At 46.1% G+C, this 18,746-nt stretch overlaps 1 protein-coding gene across 1 annotated transcript in view; it reads right to left on the bottom strand.

The window, feature by feature from the left end:
- Positions 1–18,746, bottom strand: part of LOC139265766 (dedicator of cytokinesis protein 11-like) — a 304,412-nt gene that overhangs the window by 34,375 nt on the left and 251,291 nt on the right. The window contains exons 46-48 of the mRNA XM_070883138.1: positions 10,649–10,771; positions 8,970–9,083; positions 47–193 (exon numbers count right to left, since the gene is read on the bottom strand). Coding sequence (XP_070739239.1) covers positions 47–193; positions 8,970–9,083; positions 10,649–10,771 — 384 coding nt within the window. The remainder of the gene's footprint in view (positions 1–46; positions 194–8,969; positions 9,084–10,648; positions 10,772–18,746) is intronic.

Here is an 18,746-nt window from a genome sequence, read left to right as displayed (position 1 = left end):
AATGCAAGTCTTTCTTCCAAACAAGGCAGTAAGGAGCAAAGCTTACCTTGTTCGAATCCTGGATTATTTTCACATTCTCAGCTCCAAACTTGTCCCCATACAGTTTGAGGAGTCTCTCGGATATTTCTGACAGTCTTGTCAGCTTGGGTTCCTTGTAGATGTATTCCTTTCCATCTTCCTCTTCGAAGAAACTCTATTTAAAAAAAAATGATAAGACTGAGAGTGTACCACTGGGAAATAATCACGAGTGAGAATAGTGGACAAGTGAGAATAGTGGACAAGCATCTAACCGTGTTTGTACAACATTCCCGTGACTTCCCAGCACTTTAAAGGAGAGAAATCCTGATTTCTATCACCCTTTGTGTGATAAAGTACTTCCTAATTCTCCGCCTGAATTGACTGGCTCTAATTTTAAAGATTGTTTTCTTGATTTTCCAACCAGAGGAAATAAGAACATAAGAAATAGGAGCAGGAGTAGGCCATTTGACCCCTCGAGCCTGCTCTACCATTAAATAAGCTCATGGCTGATTTGATTATGGACTCAGCTCCATTTTCCTGCCTGCTCCCCATAACCCCTTATTCCCTTATTGCTCAAAAATCTGTCTATCCCCGCCTTAAATATATTCAATGACCCAGCCTCCACTACTCTCTGGGCAGAGAATTCCACAGATTTACAACCCTCTGACAGAAGAAGTTCCTCCTCATCTCAGTTTTAAATGGGCGGCCCCTTATTCTGAGACTATGTCCCCTAGTTTTAGTTTCCCCTATGAGTGGAAACATCCTCACTGCATCCACCTTGTCGAGCCCCCTCATTATCTTATATATTTCGATAAGATCACCTCTCATTCCTCTGAACTCCAAGGAGTACAGGCCCGGGTTGACAGGCTGTAACTAGTGGGGTGCTGCAGGGATCGGTGCTGGGGCCTCTGCTAGTTACAATCTATATTAATGACTGAGATGAGGGGACATAGTTTAATGTATCCAAGTTTGCTGACGATACAAAGATAAGTGGGAAAGTAAGCTGTGAGGAGGATGCAAAGAGGTTGAAAGGGATAAAGACAGCATAAGTGAGTGGGCAAGGAGGTGGCAGATGGAGTAAAATGTGGGGAAATGTTAAATTATCTACTTTAGTAGGAAATACAGAAAAGCAGAATATTTTTTTTAAAGTTGAGAGACCAGTAAATGTTGGTATGCAAAGGGATTTGGGTGTCCTTGTGTTCGAGTCATCCTCTCTGCATCCACCCTGTCGTGCCCCCTTGGTATCTTATGTTTCATTAAGATCACCTCTCATTCTTCTAAACTCCAATGAGTACAGGCTCAACCCACCTGCTTAACTTTTCTTCACAAGACACCCCTTCATCTCAGGAATCAATCTAGTGAACCTTCTCTGAACTATGTCCAATGGAAGTATATCGCTTCTTAAATACGGAGACCAAAACTATGCATTACTCCAGGTGTGGTCTCACCAATACCCTGTACAGTTGTAGCAGGACTTCTCTGCTTTTATACTCCACCCCCTTGCAATAAAGGCCAACATTCCATTTATCTTCCTGATTACTTGCTATATCTGCATACTAACTTTTTGTGTGTCATATATGAGAACCCCCAGATCCCTCTGTACCACAGCATTCGTCTCTCTCTATTTAAATAATATTTTTATTTTTCCTATCAAACTTCACATTTTCCCACATTATACTCCATCTACCAAATGTTTGCCCACTCACTCAGCCTATCTATATCCCTTTGCTGACTCTGTGTCCTCCTCACAACTTGCTTTTCCACCTATTGTATTATCAGCAAATTTGGCTACAATACATTCGGTCCCTTCATCCAAGTCATTAATATATATTAAATAGTTGAGGCCCCAGCACTGATCCCTATAGCACCTCACTTTTGCCAACCTGAAAATGACCCATATATCCCGACTCTCTGTTTTCTGTTAGTTAGCCAATCCTCTATCCATGCTAATACATTAACCCAACACGATGAACTCTTATCTTGTGTAGTAACCTTTTATGCAGTTAAGAGGCTGTTTGCCCTGGCTGGAGAGCATAGAACTAGGGGTCATAGTTTCAGGAAAAGGGGTCGGCCATTTAGGATTAAAATGGAGAGATAATTATGAGGGGCCCAGATAGAGTGGACAGGAAGGACCTATTTCCCTTAGCAGAGGGGTCAACAACCAGGCGGCATAGATTTAAAGTAATTGGTAGGAGGTTTAGAGGGGATTAGAAATATAGAAAATAGGTGCAGGAGTAGGCCATTCGGCCCTTCGAGCCTGCACCACCATTCAATATGATCATAGCTGATCATTTCCTCAGTACCCCTTTTCCTGCTTTCTCTCCATACCCCTTGATCCCTTTAGCCGTAAGGGCCATATCTAACTCCCTCTTCAATATATCCAATGAACTGACATCAACAACTCTCTGCGGCAGGGAATTCCACAGGTTAACAACTCTCTGAGTGAAGAAGTTACTCCTCATCTCAGTCCGAAATGGCTTACCCCTTATCCTAAGACTGTGTCCCCTGGTTCTGGACTTCCCCAACGTCAGGAACATTCTTCCTGCATCTAACCTGTCCAGTCCTGTCAGAATCTTATACGTTTCTATGAGAGCCCCTCTCATCCTTCTAAACTCCAGTGTATAAAGGCCCAGTTGATCCAGTCTCTCCTCATATGTCAGTCCAGCCACCCCTGGAATCAGTCTGGTGAACCTTCGCTGCACTCCCTCAATAGCAAGTACATCCTTCCTCAGATTAGATGACCAAAACTGAACACAATATTTCAGGTGAGGTCTCACCAAGGCCCTGTACAACTGCAGTAAGACCTCCCTGCTCCTATACTCAAATCCCCTAGCTATGAAGGCCAGCATACCATTTGCCACCTTTACTGCCTGCTGTACCTGCATGCCAACTTTCAATGATGATGAACTATGACACCCATGTCTCGTTGCACCTCCCCTTTTCCTAATCTGCCGCCATGCAGATAATATTCTGCCTTTGAGTTTTTGCCCTCAAAGTGGATAACCTCACATTTATCCACATTATACTGCATCTGCCATGCATTTGCCCACTCACCTAGCCTATCCAAGTGACCCTGCAGTCTCATAGCGTCCTCCTCACAGCTCACACCGCCACCCAGTTTAGTGTCAGCTGCAAACTTGGAGATATTTCACTCAATTCCTTCATCTAAATCATTAATGTATATTGTAAAGAGCTGGGGTCCCAGCACTGAGCCCTGCGGCACTCCACTAGTCACTGCCTGCCATTCTGAAAAGGACCTGTTTATCCCGACTCTCTGCTTCCTGACTGCCAACCAGTTCTCTATCCACGTCAGTACATTACCCCCAATACCATGTGCTTTGATTTTGCACACCAATCTCTTGTGTGGGACCTTGTCAAAAGCCTTTTGAAAGTCTAAATACACCACATTCACTGGTTCTCCCTTGTCCACTCGACTAGTTACATCCTCAAAAAATTCCAGAATATTCGTCAAGCATGATTTCCCTTTCATAAATCCATGCTGACTTGGACCGATCCTGTCACTGCTTTCCAAATGCGTTGCTATTTCATCCTTAATGATTGATTCCAACATTTTCCTTACTACTGATGTCAGGCTAACCGATCTATAATTACCCCTTTTCTCTCTCCCTCCTTTTTAAAAAAAGTGGTATTACATTAGCTACCCTCCAGTCCATAGGAACTGATCCAGAGTCAATCGACTGTTGGAAAATGACCACCAATACATCCACTATTTCTATTGCCACTTCCTTAAGTACTCTGGGATGCAGACTATCAGGCCCTGGGGACTTATCGGCCTTCAATCCCATCAATTTCCCGAACACAATTTCCCGCATAAAAGGATATCCTCCAGTTCCTCCTTCTCACTAGACCCTCTGTCCCCTAGTACATCCGGAAGGTTATTTATGTCTTCCTGCGTGAAGACAGAACCAAAGTATTTGTTCAATTGGTCTGCCATTTCTTTGTTTCCCATTATAAATTCACCTGAATCTGACTGCAAGGGACCTACATTTGTCTTCACTAATCTTTTTCTTTTAACATATCTATGAGGGGAAATACTTTAACCCAGAGGGTTGTGGGGTTCTGGAACTCACTGCCTGAAAGGGTGGTAGAGGCAGAAACCCTCACCACATTTAAAAAGCACTTGGATGTGCACCTGAAGTGCCGTAACCTACAGGGCTACAGACCTCGAGGTGGAAAGTGGGATTAGGCTGGACAGCTCGTGGTCAGCCGGCGCAGACACGATGGGCTGCAATGGCCTCATTCCGTGCTGTAAATTTCTATGACTCTATGATTTCTTCACTCAGAGGGCTGTGGATGTTGAATCTTTGAGTATATTCAAGACTGAGGGAATCAAGTGATATGAGGATCAGGCAGGAAGTAGAGTTGAGGTAGTTCAGTCATGATCATACTGAATGGCAGAGCAGGCTTGAGGGGATGGGTGTGGCCGACTCCTGCTCCTATTTCTTATGTTCTTATGTTCATGGTGCTGCACATTCCTCGGTTTCTAGTTCTCATTAGCAAAGTGATTTGTACATCCCTCTCTGTGATACCAGTACATTCATTGTCATGTCAGGGCACGTTTAACATTCTACTTAAGACTCCCAAAGCAAGCGCTCTGCTCGGAACTCCTTCACGGCAAGCGAGCCAAATGTGGGCAGCGGAAACGTTACAAGGATACCCTCAAAGCCTCCCTGATAAAGTGCAACATCCCCACTGACACCTGGGAGTCCCTGGCCAAAGACCGCCCTAAGTGGAGGAAGAGCATCTGGGAGGGCGCTGAGCACCTAGAGTCTCAACATCGAAAGCATGCAGAAATCAAGCCCAGGCAGCGGAAGGAGTGTGCGGCAAACCAGTCCCACCCACCACCTCAGATGAATACGTGGCTTGAGCAATGGTGCAGCAGGGAGGGATTCAAATTCCTGGGGCATTGGAACCGGTTCTGGGGGAGGTGGGACCAGTACAATCCGGACGGTCTGCACCTGGGCAGAATCGGAACCAATGTCCTCGGGGGAGTGTTTGCTAGTGCTGTTGGGGAGGAGTTAAACTAATATGGCAGGGGGATGGGAACCAATGCAGGGAGATAGAGGGAAACAAAAAGGAGGCAAAAACAAAAGACAGAAAGGAGATGAGGAAAAGTGGAGGGCAGAGAAACCCAAGGCAAAGAACAAAAAGGGCCATTGTACAGCAAAATTCTAAAAGGACAGAGGGTGTTAAAAAAACAAGCCTAAAGGCTTTGTGTCTTAATGCAAGGAGTATCCGCAATAAGGTGGATGAATTAACTGTGCAAATAGATGTTAACAAATATGATGTGATTGGGATTACGGAGACGTGGCTCCAGGATGATCAGGGCTGGGAACTCAACATCCAGGGGTATTCAACATTCAGGAAGGATAGAATAAAAGGAAAAGGAGGTGGGGTAGCATTGCTGGTTAAGGAGGAGATTAAGGCAATAGTTAGGAAGGACATTAGCTTGGATGATGTGGAATCTATATGGGTAGAGCTGCAGAACACCAAAGGGCAAAAAACGTTAGTGGGAGTTGTGTACAGACCTCCAAACAGTAGTAGTGATGTTGGGGAGGGCATCAAACATGAAATTAGGGGTGCGTGCAATAAAGGTGCAGCAGTTATAATGGGTGACTTTAATATGCACATAGATTGGGCTAACCAAACTGGAAGCAATACGGTGGAGGAGGATTTTCTGGAGTGCATAAGGGATGGTTTTTTAGACCAATATGTCGAGGAACCAACTAGGGGGGAGGCCATCTTAGACTGGGTGTTATGTAATGAGAGAGGATTAATTAGCAATCTCGTTGTGCGAGGCCCCTTGGGGAAGAGTGACCATAATATGGTGGAATTCTGCATTGGGATGGAGAATGAAACAGTTAATTCAGAGACCATGGTCCAGAACTTAAAGAAGGCTAACTTTGAAGGTATGAGGCGTGAATTGGCTGGGATGGATTGGCGAATGATACTTAAGGGGTTGACTGTGGATGGGCAATGGCAGACATTTAGAGACCGCATGGATGAACTACAACAATTGTACATTCCTGTCTGGCATAAAAATAAAAAAGGGAAGGTGGCTCAACCGTGGCTATCAAGGGAAATCAGGGATAGTATTAAAGCCAAGGAAGTGGCATACAAATTGGCCAGAAATAGCAGCAAACCTGGGGACTGGGAGAAATTTAGAACTCAGCAGAGGAGGACAAAGGGTTTGATTAGGGCAGGGAAAATGGAGTATGAGAAGAAGCTTGCAGGGAACATTAAGACGGATTGCAAAAGTTTCTATAGATATGTAAAGAGAAAAAGGTTAGTAAAGACAAACGTAGGTCCGCTGCAGTCAGAATCAGGGGAAGTCATAACGGGGAACAAATAAATGGCGGACCAATTGAACAAGTACTTTGGTTCGGTATTCACGAAGGAGGACACGAACAACCTTCCGGTTATAAAAGGGGTCGGGGGGTCTAGTAAGGAGGAGGAACTGAGGGAAATCCTTATTAGCCGGGAAATTGTGTTGGGGAAATTGATGGGATTGAAGGCCGATAAATCCCCAGGGCCTGATAGACTGCATCCCAGAGTACTTAAGGAGGTGGCCTTGGAAATAGTGGATGCGTTGACAGTCATTTTCCAACATTCCATCGACTCTGGATCAGTTCCTATGGAGTGGAGGGTAGCCAATGTAACCCCACTTTTTAAAAAAGGAGGGAGAGAGAAAACAGGGAATTATAGACCGGTCAGCCTGACATCGGTAGTGGGTAAAATGATGGAATCAATTATTAAGGATGTCATAGCAGTGCATTTGGAAAGAGGTGACATGATAGGTCCAAGTCAGCATGGATTTGTGAAAGGGAAATCATGCTTGACAAATCTTCTGGAATTTTTTGAGGATGTTTCCAGTAGAGTGGATAAGGGAGAACCAGTTGATGTGGTATATTTGGACTTTCAGAAGGCGTTCGACAAGGTCCCACACAAGAGATTGATGTGCAAAGTTAGAGCACATCGGATTGGTGGTAGTGTACTGACATGGATTGAGAACTGGTTGTCAGACAGGAAGCAAAGAGTAGGAGTAAATGAGTACTTTTCAGAATGGCAGGCAGTGACTAGTGGGGTACCGCAAGGTTCTGTGCTGGGGCCCCAGCTGTTTACACTGTACATTAATGATTTAGATGAGGGGATTAAATGTAGTATCTCCAAATTTGCGGATGACACTAAGTTGGGTGGCAGTGTGAGCTGCGAGGAGGATGCTGTGAGGCTGCAGAGCGACTTGGATAGGTTAGGTGAGTGGGCAAATGCATGGCAGATGAAGTATAATGTGGATAAATGTGAGGTTATCCACTTTGATGGTAAAAACAGAGAGACAGACTATTATCTGAATGGTGACAGATTAGGAAAAGGGGAGGTGCAAAGAGACCTGGGTGTCATGGTACATCAGTCATTGAAGGTTGGCATGCAGGTGCAGCAGGCGGTTAAGAAAGCAAATGGCATGTTGGCCTTCATAGCAAGGGGATTTGAGTACAGGGGCAGGGAGGTATTGCTACAGTTGTACAGGGCATTGGTGAGGCCACACCTGGAGTATTGTGTACAGTTTTGGTCTCCTAACCTGAGGAAGGACATTCTTGCTATTGAGGGAGTGCAGCGAAGGTTCACCAGACTGATTCCCGGGATGGCGGGACTGATCTATCAAGAAAGACTGGATCAACTGGGCTTGTATTCACTGGAGTTCAGAAGAATCAGAGGGGACCTCATAGAAATATTTAAAATTCTGACGGGGTTAGACAGGTTAGATGCAGGAAGAATGTTCCCAATGTTGGGGAAGTCCAGAACCAGAGGTCACAGTCTAAGGATAAGGGGTAAGCCATTTAGGACCGAGATGCGGAGGAACTTCTTCACCCAGAGAGTGGTGAACCTGTGGAATTCTCTACCACAGAAAGTTGTTGAGGCCAATTCACTAAATATATTCAAAAAGGAGTTAGATGAGGTCCTTACTACTAGGGGGATCAAGGGGTATGGCGAGAAAGCAGGAATGGGGTACTGAAGTTGAATGTTCAGCCATGAACTCATTGAATGGCGGTGCAGGCTAGAAGGGCCGAATGGCCTACTCCTGCACCTATTTTCTATGTTTCTATGTTTCCCTCAACGACTATCTGCCCCACCTGTGACAGAGTCTGTGGCTCTCGTATTGGACTGTTCAGCCACCTAAGGACTCCGAGGGACTGCCTATGATGATGATGATGATGATGATAAGTGAATATTTAGCATTACACAGTGGTGCTCACATTTCTACCTATTATTACAGAAAGCGGAATCCACAGGCGTGCCAACATAAGCAAGCAAGGAAGCAGAGAATACCCGGTCCAGATCAGGCATTTCGTTCTTTTTTGTGGGTGCTCTACATGCGAGATATTTACTTGCAGTATCAGCTATGGCTCAATGGGTAGCAGACTCGCCTCTGAGTCACAAGGCTGTGGGTTCAAGTCTCATTCCAAAGACTCGAGCACATAAATCTCGGCTGACACTCCCAGTGCATTGCTGAGGTGCCGTCTTTCAGAGATGATGTTAAATCAAGGTCCCATCTTCCCTCTCAGGTGGATGTTCATGATCATCATAGGCAGTCCCTCGTATCGAGGATGACTTGTTTCTATGCCAAAAAGTGGATGTTAAAGATCCCGTGGCGATATTTTGAAGAAGAGCAGGAAAATTTTCCCCGGTGTCCTGGGCCAATATTTATCCCTCAACCAACATCGCTAAGACAGATTATCTGGTCATAATTACATTGCTCTTTGTGGGACGTTGCTATGTGCAAATTGGTTGCTGTATTTCTTCGATTACAACAGTGATCACATTTCAAAAGTACTTAATTCGCTGTAAAGCGTTTGGGGAAATCCTGAGGCCACGCAAGATGCCACAATTGGCTGAAATCCCGTTAAATGTGCATCTTGCATCATTTCACTCACCTGACCATAAAAAGCAACTCGGAAAAAAGTTCCCAGCAGTCTTCGCCCCGTGTGAAGGACCAGAATTATTTTTTTATAAGCTTCATTCAGTGTGCTATATATCAAAGCAAGTTTCTGAAATACATAGAGAAAAGAATTTATGAACAAGTTTGCACGAAAAACTGGATGCATGTGGCACGGAGGTAAGCCACAGATTATTGGCACAGAGCCAAACAAAATATTGTGTAAAAGGATGAGAACACCGCCCTGATCCATTAAAACATCCATTAAATGCCTGCAATTTTCCCCAGAGAGGTGGGGTTGGAGGCAGGCGGGAAACTGGAGAGGCTGCCATGCTCTAAAGGCACCCTTTTGTTAAGGGGAAAAATTCCAGCCAATGTCTGCCTAAACCCCTCCGACAATCTTTTTAAATGCTAAAATAATTCAATCCAACAGCTCAAATGGCTATTTCTATGATAAATTTATGGGGGCGTCCATAATTGCACAGGGCCCTGGGGGAGGGGCCTATATTTCCCTGGATCCCCTGGGGGGAAATTTAGGCCCTTTCCCCCCCCCCCCCCAGGGGATCCAGAGAAATATAGGCCCCTCCCCCTAGGGGGATCCAGAGAAATATAGGCCCCTCCCCCCCAGGGGATCCAGAGAAATATAGGCCCCTCCCCCCAGGGGATCCAGAGAAATATAGGCCCCTCCCCCCCAGGGGATCCAGAGAAATATAGGCCCCTCCCCCCCAGGGGATCCAGAGAAATTTAGGCCCCTCCCCCCAGGGGATCCAGAGAAATATGGGGAGGAAATTTGGCTGCGGCGTTAATCCAGGCAGAGCGCTAAATATTGCACGGGGAAAAGGTTTGCCTCTGCCGCCGCAAAATTCAGCAACTGGCCCCAGAGTGTAGGGTGGGGTGCTAAGGGATGCGTTCCACCCCTCTTTTAGGGTGCTAGGCCACCTGAGCCAGTGAAAATCCCGAGCTAAAGAGCCGGCCTCAGTGCACACTAAGAGAGTCCTCGGGGGAAAAAAAAAGCAACAAAAACATTCCAATAAATAACTCACACCAGCACAGCATAAATCTAAAATAAAAACCAATCACACTTACCCGAGGTCGACATTCCTTCCCTCACTGCGGCCACTACAGCTCGGACCCCCGCTTCCACAGGTGGTTCCAGCAGGGGGCGCTACGGGTCGGGCGCGATCCAAATATCGAGCTGGTGTCGCAGGACGCTGGAAGTTGGCCGCCCACCCGGAAGTGCTTACTGCCGCCATTGCTGTCCCTTCGGGGCGCTAACAGGGGCGGCGGATGTCCAAAAATCCAGCCCTATACTTCTCTGGATCTCCTGGGGGGAGGGGCCTATATTTGGCTGGGCCTCTAAGGGGAGGATGGGTCTATATTTCTCAGGAAAACTTCTGGGAAGAGGGGCCTATATTTCCCTGGATCTCCTGGGGTAGGGGGTGCGGGGCGGGGAAGAGCTTGTATTTCTCTGGATCCCCTGGGGGGGGGGGCGGGGGGGAAGGAATTATATTTGACTCTTGCACCATATGACCCTTACCAATCCACTTGCACTTAACAAACAAAATGATTTTGCTGCCCCAGTTGCCAGTAGTTAGGCAATAAATGCAAGTCACTGACAGTGTTGTACACGAGCAGGAAGCTCTAGGTTCAGCTTCAAACTGGATAGCAGGCACATACCTCAAATTCCCTCCGCTTCTCATAGATAGGAATGATGAACTTGTAAATCACTGCCATCAACTCATAACGCTCTGCATTCCAGAGCCCGTCTGCACAATTCTCCAACAACTCCACAAGGACGTCCTGCAGAGAACACAGATTATTAAATATTCAATCTTGGAATATAGCAGCTGGAATATTCCAACAGAACCAAACCAATGATGTAAACCTTTGATTGTGTTCAGCTGTAACTAAATATGTTGGCCCAGAAATCCCGGTTTCTCCTTTCTGCGGGCGTTCGAATGGATTATAGAAAAAAGAAGCGCATCAACCTGAAGCTGCTGCGGCCATGCGCGTTCCCAGTCTGGAGGCCTCTCCTGACTGCGTGTCGCAGCGCGTGCACGTCGGGACGTGCGCAGGCCTGGAGTTGCAGTCACATGGCTCTGGGCAGCCAATCAGGTGCAGTATATTCTCATTCATAATAATTAGGAACTCTAAGTTGGAGTTCCCATTATTATGAATGAGAAACAGCCCCAAAACACTAATATACAATAATAAAAGATAGAAAAAATGCACAACATATTTTTATTAATTTCAATTAAAATTATTTATGTATATAAAATAAAGACATATTTTTCAGATTTTTTAAAATGTTTTTTTTAATAATGGTTTAAAATAAACTTACCAGAGTGGAGAGGGTTTTATAACAATAACATTTGTTTTTAAAAATGCTATTTTACAATGTTTTGCGTGTTTTAAAACTCTTATGCCTGTAACAGTAGGCTATACGCCTGCTTTTATCAGGTGCAAGAGTTGTGAGGACATCTGCCGCGCATGAGTAAATACCACAAACTTGCCCGTGCACATGTCCTCGCTCACGATATGTGCGACATCTGTCAAGCCAGAAACTTGACAGATCAGAAAAAACGGTTTTCAGCGCATGCGCATCGGAAATCGGCTTTTCCAATGCATTCCCGGGTCCGTACACACTCCGCACGGACCCAGGAGGCTGGGATTTCAAGGTCAATGTTGTGTTTTCATTTTGAGGGTGGTATGGTTACATTTTTTAATATTCAATAAACTAAAAAATGAAAGGCATGTGTTTCTATAGCGCCTTTCAAGACCTCAGGACATCCCAAAGCGTTTTACAGCCAATGAAGTAATTTTGGAGTGTAGTCACTGTTGTAATGTAGGAAATGCGGCAGCCAATTTGCGCACAGCAAGCTCCCACAAACAGCAATTTTACAACGGGCAGATAATCTGTTTCAGTGATGTTGGTTGAGGGATAAATGTTGTCACAGGATACCGGAGTGAACTCCCCTGCTCTTCTTCAAATAGAGCCATGGACTCTTTTATGTCCACCTGAGAGGCCAGATGGATCCTCGGTTTAACGTCTCATCCGAAAGACAGCACCTCCCTCAGTACTACACTGGAGTGTCAGCCTAAATCAAACTAGGTTTCAAAGCTTCAGTTACAAGGGTGTTTGGACGATGGGTCACTGAAACCTTTGTTGAGAGGAGGTGCTTGGTGATCAGGTGCCACATATCCCAGGATAGCCAGCAGTTTTTGTCTCGTCCCATTGTTTTCTCGAAAGCAATCCATTCGACCGAAGGCCATTCACTGCTCCTGCGCACGTTTATTGTTAGATTCACCAAACAAAAATACACTTGTTCCAAACTTGCCACACATCGATGGAACCCATGTCTCTCCACCCCTGATCTGAAATACTTGCTTTATATAAAACCGCCTCCATAGTTTGCTTAATCTGGGATACTTGTGACCACCTAATTGGAACCCAGATGGCTGTCACCATCCACTCCCCATGGTCCTAGTGCCCTATAACATCTGCAGTGGACATACACTTCCATCACTCTTCATTTGGGCTCTTCCTAAGTCTTGATTTGTCTTCACAGCCAAAAAGGCAGGTTGTACAAGCAGACGGCATCTTTGATGACCTGAAACTGCGCACTATAAATGGCCTAGTGTGCTACAGGACCAACAAGTAATGAGCGATTCAAATCAGGAAGGCTCAAGAGGGCAGAATTAGAGAAACACAGACATCTCAGAGGGTTGTGGGGCTGGAGGAGATTAGAGATAGGGAGGGGCGAGGCCATGGAGGGATTTGAAAACAAGGATGAGAATTTTAAAATTGAGGTGTTGCCGGACTGGGAGCCAATGTAGGTCAGTGAGCATAGGGGTGATGGGCGAGCGGGACTTGGTGCGAGTTATGACATGTGAGTTTTGGGATGAGTCTAATTTTACAGAGGGTGGAAAATGGGATGCCAGCCAGGAGTGAGTTGAAATAGTTGAGTATAGATGTAATAATGGATGAGGGTTTCAGCAGCGGATGAGCTGAGGCAGGGGCGGAGACGGGCGATGTTAGGGAGGTGGAAATAGGCGGTTTTGGAAGACAAAATCTTAAAGATACAGCTACCTGAAGCCAACTTTAAAAACACATTTGCCCCGTTTAGTTAGAGTCACTTATCTAAAAAATAAATGTAACCCCGGAGATTTCCTGACTCGATACAGGAGAGAAGCTCCGCTCCCTCACAGTGGGCACAGATATCGCAGGCCGTGAACACAAAGATGGGCTGATGGGGATCATTGCTAAATGGATGCATTGAACCTTAAAAGAAAAATGATTATGAACAGTTTTGGTTATTTAAAAAAAAAATTGAAGCTTACTCAGTGTAGTTAAACTGGGCTACTTGCAACTAGAAAGTCCGTCACCCACTGTGTATTAACGGCCACCCCATGTTAAAAGAATCCATGCACAGGCATCTTCCACCCTTTAGTATGTAGTTTGGGACCTAGATTGTCAGGTCCTTCACTGAAACACCTGTGAACTCATCTCTTTTTGGTGTGGAAGCAAGTCATCCTCGATACGAGGGACTGCTTAATACTACTATTAATGTTGAGAACTGCTGTAAAGATAGGAAGCTCTAGAACCATTTCTTGGGTTTGAATTGGGCACCATATTTATCAAGCGCTCCCAAGTAAGGAATAGCAGAGTCAGGCGCACTAAAGCTCCCTCTACCATGACCCAGCAATGTGCCTCAGTTTCAACCTCCATGCCCCCCCTCACAAGAGCACCCCTTTCCATTCCCCACACCACCTGGCCAACACGTGCCAAATTAAGGGCAGTTGTGTGCTGTTGGCCCATGCCCACTAGGAGCAGGGCGGGCACTGCCCACATATGGTTCACACGGGAATCTGCCAGCCAGCAGCATGTGGGATGTACTTGATCATCGGTGTCAGAAGCGAAAGGCCAGCGTCTAACCCGCTGCACCGACGAGTTCCCCATTGGTGGTTTTTGGTCTTGAAGTTCCTTAAACAGCACACTATCAGGCCACCCGCCATGTAAAGGTTCAGAGGCAGTGCCCCACCTAGAAACAACAAACTCCACACTTTGCATATTTACACTGCCTGATGGAGCAGAGCAGCCACACCTGGAGGAGCCGCACATGATTATTGCACTGTTCACTGAGCTGCAAATAACACCAAACCAGAATGGCAAATTTCAGCTCAAGCAAAGTTTGAACTTCGGCCTATTTAAATAAACCACACAGTGGAAATGCGCGAATGGTAAACTCTCAGCTCCCAACAATATGACGGGGAGGACCAAAGCAAGGCAACAGAATGATTATACTTGGATTGAAGAATAAGTATATACAGGAACATGCCATAATATAAGACGATTTGTGCATATTTAGGTGTGCTTATGTATGTCTGAGGAAAAGAGTGTTTGTAGACTAGGATTTCAAACCTGGCACCAAGCTCATAGTCTACAGCGCAGTAATGATACCCGCCCTCCTATGTGCTTCAGAGAAATGGACCATGTACAGTAGGCACCTCAAAGCACTGGAGAGGTACCACCAACACTGCCTCTGCAAAATCCTGCAAATCCATTGGCAGGAAAGGCACACCGTCAGCATTCTCTCTCAGACCAACATCCCCAGCATCGAAGCACTGACCACGCTTGATCAGCTCCATTGAACGGGTCACATTGTCCGCATGTCCGATACAAGTCTCGCAAAACAAGCGCTCTACTCCGAGCTACGTCACGGCAGGCGAGCCCCAGGAGGGCAGAGAAAATGCGTCAAGGACACCCTCAAAGCCTCCTTGAAAAAAATGTAACATCTCCACCGACTCTTGGAAATCTCTGGCCCAAGTATGGAGGAGAAGCATCCGAGAAGGCGCCGGCCACTTCGAGTCTCTTCGCCGGGAGCACGCGGAAGCCAAGTACAAACAGCGGAAGGACCGCACGACAACCCAAGCCCCCCACCCACTCGTCCCTCCAACCACCACCTGCCCCACCGTGACAGAGACTGTAGATCCTGCATTGGTCTCATCAGTCACCTGAGAACTCATGTTAGTGTGGAAGCAAGTCACCCTCGACTCCGGGGACTGCCGACGAAGAAGGATGTTGCATTGATGCTACCGACAAACAAATTTTGCGTTTATACAGCATCTTTCATAATCTCAGTATGTTCCACAGCACTTCACAGCCATTGCATTAGCGTTTGAAGTGTAGTCACTGTTGTAATGAAGGGAACGCACAGCAAGCTCCCACAAACGGCAATGAGGTATTGACCAGATAATCTGTTTTATTAATAATGTCGGTTGAGAGATAATTGTTGTCTGTGACACAAGGAGAATTCCCCTGCCCTTTTTCTGAATATTGCCACAGGAGCCTTTACATCCCGAGGGGGTAAATACAGCCCCAGCTCCGAAAGACGGCACCTCCGACAATATAGCACTCGCTCAGTGTGGCACTGGAATGCCAGTCTCGATTACATGCTCAACCCTCTGCAGTGGGACTTGTACCCACGAACATCTGACTCAGATGCGAGAGCCAGTGCTGACCCTGGATTTCAAAATGTAATCCAAACAGGTATGCCAAGACTGGTAATGGTGTCTCCTTTACACCACACAACTAGTGTGCAACACAGGCAGTAATATCTGAAAAGAATCCCTGTCAAAAGGGAACTCAAATAGCCACTAATAGGAAGTAAGTCAGTGAACTCCAAACCACAGTTCAGGTAAGGTGTGAACCAGGACTGCTGAAATGGAGAACCCTGCAGTCAGCTAGTACATAGAATGCCAATTTCACATCAGTTCACCAGGACAGTGGTACAAGATGGGAGAATGGAATTTAAAGATCCCGATGTATACTTGAAAAGGCGACTCACGTTGGTGGTAATGAAAGTTCTCGCCTGTTTGAGAGCAGCGTCAAGATGATGCTGTTCCAGGTTGGGGTATCAGAGGGGCTGGCTGAAGGGCAGAAAATAAAGATCTTGCCTTTATACAGTGCCTTTAATTACCTCAAAACGTCCCGTAGCACTTTACAACCAATAAAATGCTTTTTGAAGTGTCGTCAATGGGCCGGAAGTTGCGGTACTCTCCGGGTATGTACGATGTATGCGGACCCAGCAAGGCCTCGGGGCGCCATGTGCATGCACCAAGAACCGGCTTTTGCAATCTGTCAAAATTTCTTTTGACAGATCCAACACATCCCCGCAGGAAGGACATCCATGGGGCGGAGATTGGGCTATTTCCCAACTCTTGCCCAGTGAGTGTCCTTCAAACTCTTGTGCCTGGTAAAAGCAGGAGTGCAGCTTACTTTTACTAGCATAAGAGTTTTAAAACAAAGAAACATTAAATGTTATCACTAATTTTTAATATTAAAACCCTGTCCATTAAGGTAACCGTATTAAAACATAATTAAAAAAATTCAAACAAATATTTTTTTTCTAAAACATTTACTTAAATTCAATTTCAATTAATTTTAAATATGTGAGGTGTATTTTTATTTATTGTGCTGCGTTTCTGTGTTTTGGAGGGTTTTCCTATCGATAGTAATGGGAGCCCGTACAAACAGCTCACCATTATCAATGTGAATACTCGATGTTGATTGGTGGTCCAGGCCCATGTGATCCCAGGTTGCGCTTACGTTCCTGGGATGTGTAGGCCCAGCGTGCGCTGCGCATCTAGGCCTCGGTCCGCAAGTACAGGTTGAGCGTCCGAAACCCGGAGTTCCGAAATTCAGAATGTTCCGGAATCCAGACACCCAGCCGATGCGTGGCGGGGTCTTCCAGAATCTGTAAAATGTTCCGAAATCCTGATCCGCCGCCCCACCGCTCCGCCCCCCCTCTTATCTCGGCCCAGGCATTTCCGGATTCGGGACGTCGGAAAGACGTTGCGAAATCCGGAACGGCCTCAGTCCCGAGGTTTCTGGATGCTCTACTTGTATACGATACTCCGGGACCACCAGGTACTTTCGGGAAAAACATTTCAGTCGGAGGAGCCTGGCCGTGGGAAGCCCACGACAGCAATTTTCGGGCCATAGTTGCAACGCATGGAAAATTGGCAGCTTTATTCCTCGTCTATCTGCCCCATCTGAAAAATGTTACCCCTCACACCTGATGTGCTAAGCGAGCGTGTGGTAATTCAATCGGGCAACAGGAACAGGAGGAGCCCATTCAGCCCCTCGAGCCCGCTCCACCATTCTATTAGGTAATGGCTGATCGAAATCTCAACTCCATTTCCCACCTTAGCTCTGAATCCCTTGATAACCTTTCTGAACAAAAATCTAAAATTCAGACTTGAAGGTACCAAATTGCCCCAAACAACCACAGCCTTTTGGGGGAGAGAATCCCAGATATCCACTTCCCCAACAGAGGAAATGGGGTGGGGGGGGGGGGTCAGGGGGGAGACCTAGGGAGGGGGCGTGGGGTAACGGACATGGGAAGGGGGCAGACAAATGTGGGGGAATGACAAACCAGAGGGGATGGAGGGGGGGGCGGAGTGGGGAGAGAGGCAGACAGACTGAGGGGGGGCGGGGGAGGCAGTGCTACGATTTTGAGGTCCGGAGGATGTTTGTGTTACAGTGGAGGATGTCATGGTTCAACACTGAGGAGGAGGAATGCGCAGTGCATAAATGTAACCAGATAGGATCTGAAACCAGTTGAATAACAGATGGAAATCTAAACCGCAAATGCTGAAAACCCCAATAAAAACAGAAAAGGCTGGAAATTTTTAAACAGGGCAGTCAGCTCTGAGAATAAGAAAGATAAGTCACCGTTTCAGGGTTGGCCCCTTATGTTCTGACGAAAGGTTCGGCCCAAGATGTGTTTTTCTCTCTCAGGTACTGACGGCCTTCTTGTGCATTATCCAGCATTTATTGTTTTGCATTGCCATAGAAACGTACAGCATGGAAGGCGGCCATTCAGCCCATCGTGCCTGCGCCAGCTCCTCTAATCTTTCCACATAGCTCTGCATACACATACCATATGTGTTTTCCCCCCGTGATCTTCTCACTGACCTTCACCGGGGCAATGGGGGAATTGTGCTAAGAAGGGGAGGCTGACTGGGTAATCAAGTTGCTTGCATTCTGTCTGTGCAGCAGCAATGGGCTGTGCGATCCAGACCTCTATTCCAGATGGAGGGATGATTATAAAAAACACTAGGACTCATTTATTGGCTACACTGAGAAGGAGGAAACATGATGGGCCGGAACTTACTGTAACCGGGCGCCGTTTGTTAGAAATGAAATGGGTAAGGACACCTTTTGCCCTGGATGGTACTGTAGGGGATCCACATGGAGAACAGCTCTGTGAGAACAAGCCAAGCAACTGTGAGTCTCCTTAATCAATCAGCAACTGTGTGTCTCCTTAACCAATCGGCAACTGTGTGTCTCCTTAACCAATCGGCAACTGTGTGTCTCCTTAACCAATTGGCAACTGTGTGTCTCCTTAACCAATCGGCAACTGTGTGTCTCCTTAACCAATCAGATTGAAGAATTGCGAAATGAACAGTCTGAACCAGGAAGTGAAAATTAGAGCGGGTGAATTCAATATCAAATCAGGTACAGCAAGATAAATAAAGAGAGAGGAAAGAAAGATGGGATGAAGAGAGAGGGAGAAAAAATGTAATAATTTTTTTAAAATCTCCAGCAAGTAAAATCTTATTGAATAAGACTCCACACTTTTAAAAGTTAATTTTCCGAGCCAGAGAGGTTGACTGGCTGTAATTGACACATATCACGTTGTTATAAACGGTACTGAGACTGAAATGACCAAGCCATAACTTTCCGTGGCGAGTTTAGTCCGTATCTAGT

This window comes from Pristiophorus japonicus, chromosome 6 (genome assembly GCF_044704955.1).
Source record: "Pristiophorus japonicus isolate sPriJap1 chromosome 6, sPriJap1.hap1, whole genome shotgun sequence".
In the NCBI taxonomy this organism is placed as follows: domain Eukaryota; kingdom Metazoa; phylum Chordata; class Chondrichthyes; family Pristiophoridae; genus Pristiophorus; species Pristiophorus japonicus.
This window is presented reverse-complemented; position numbering and strand designations above follow the sequence as displayed.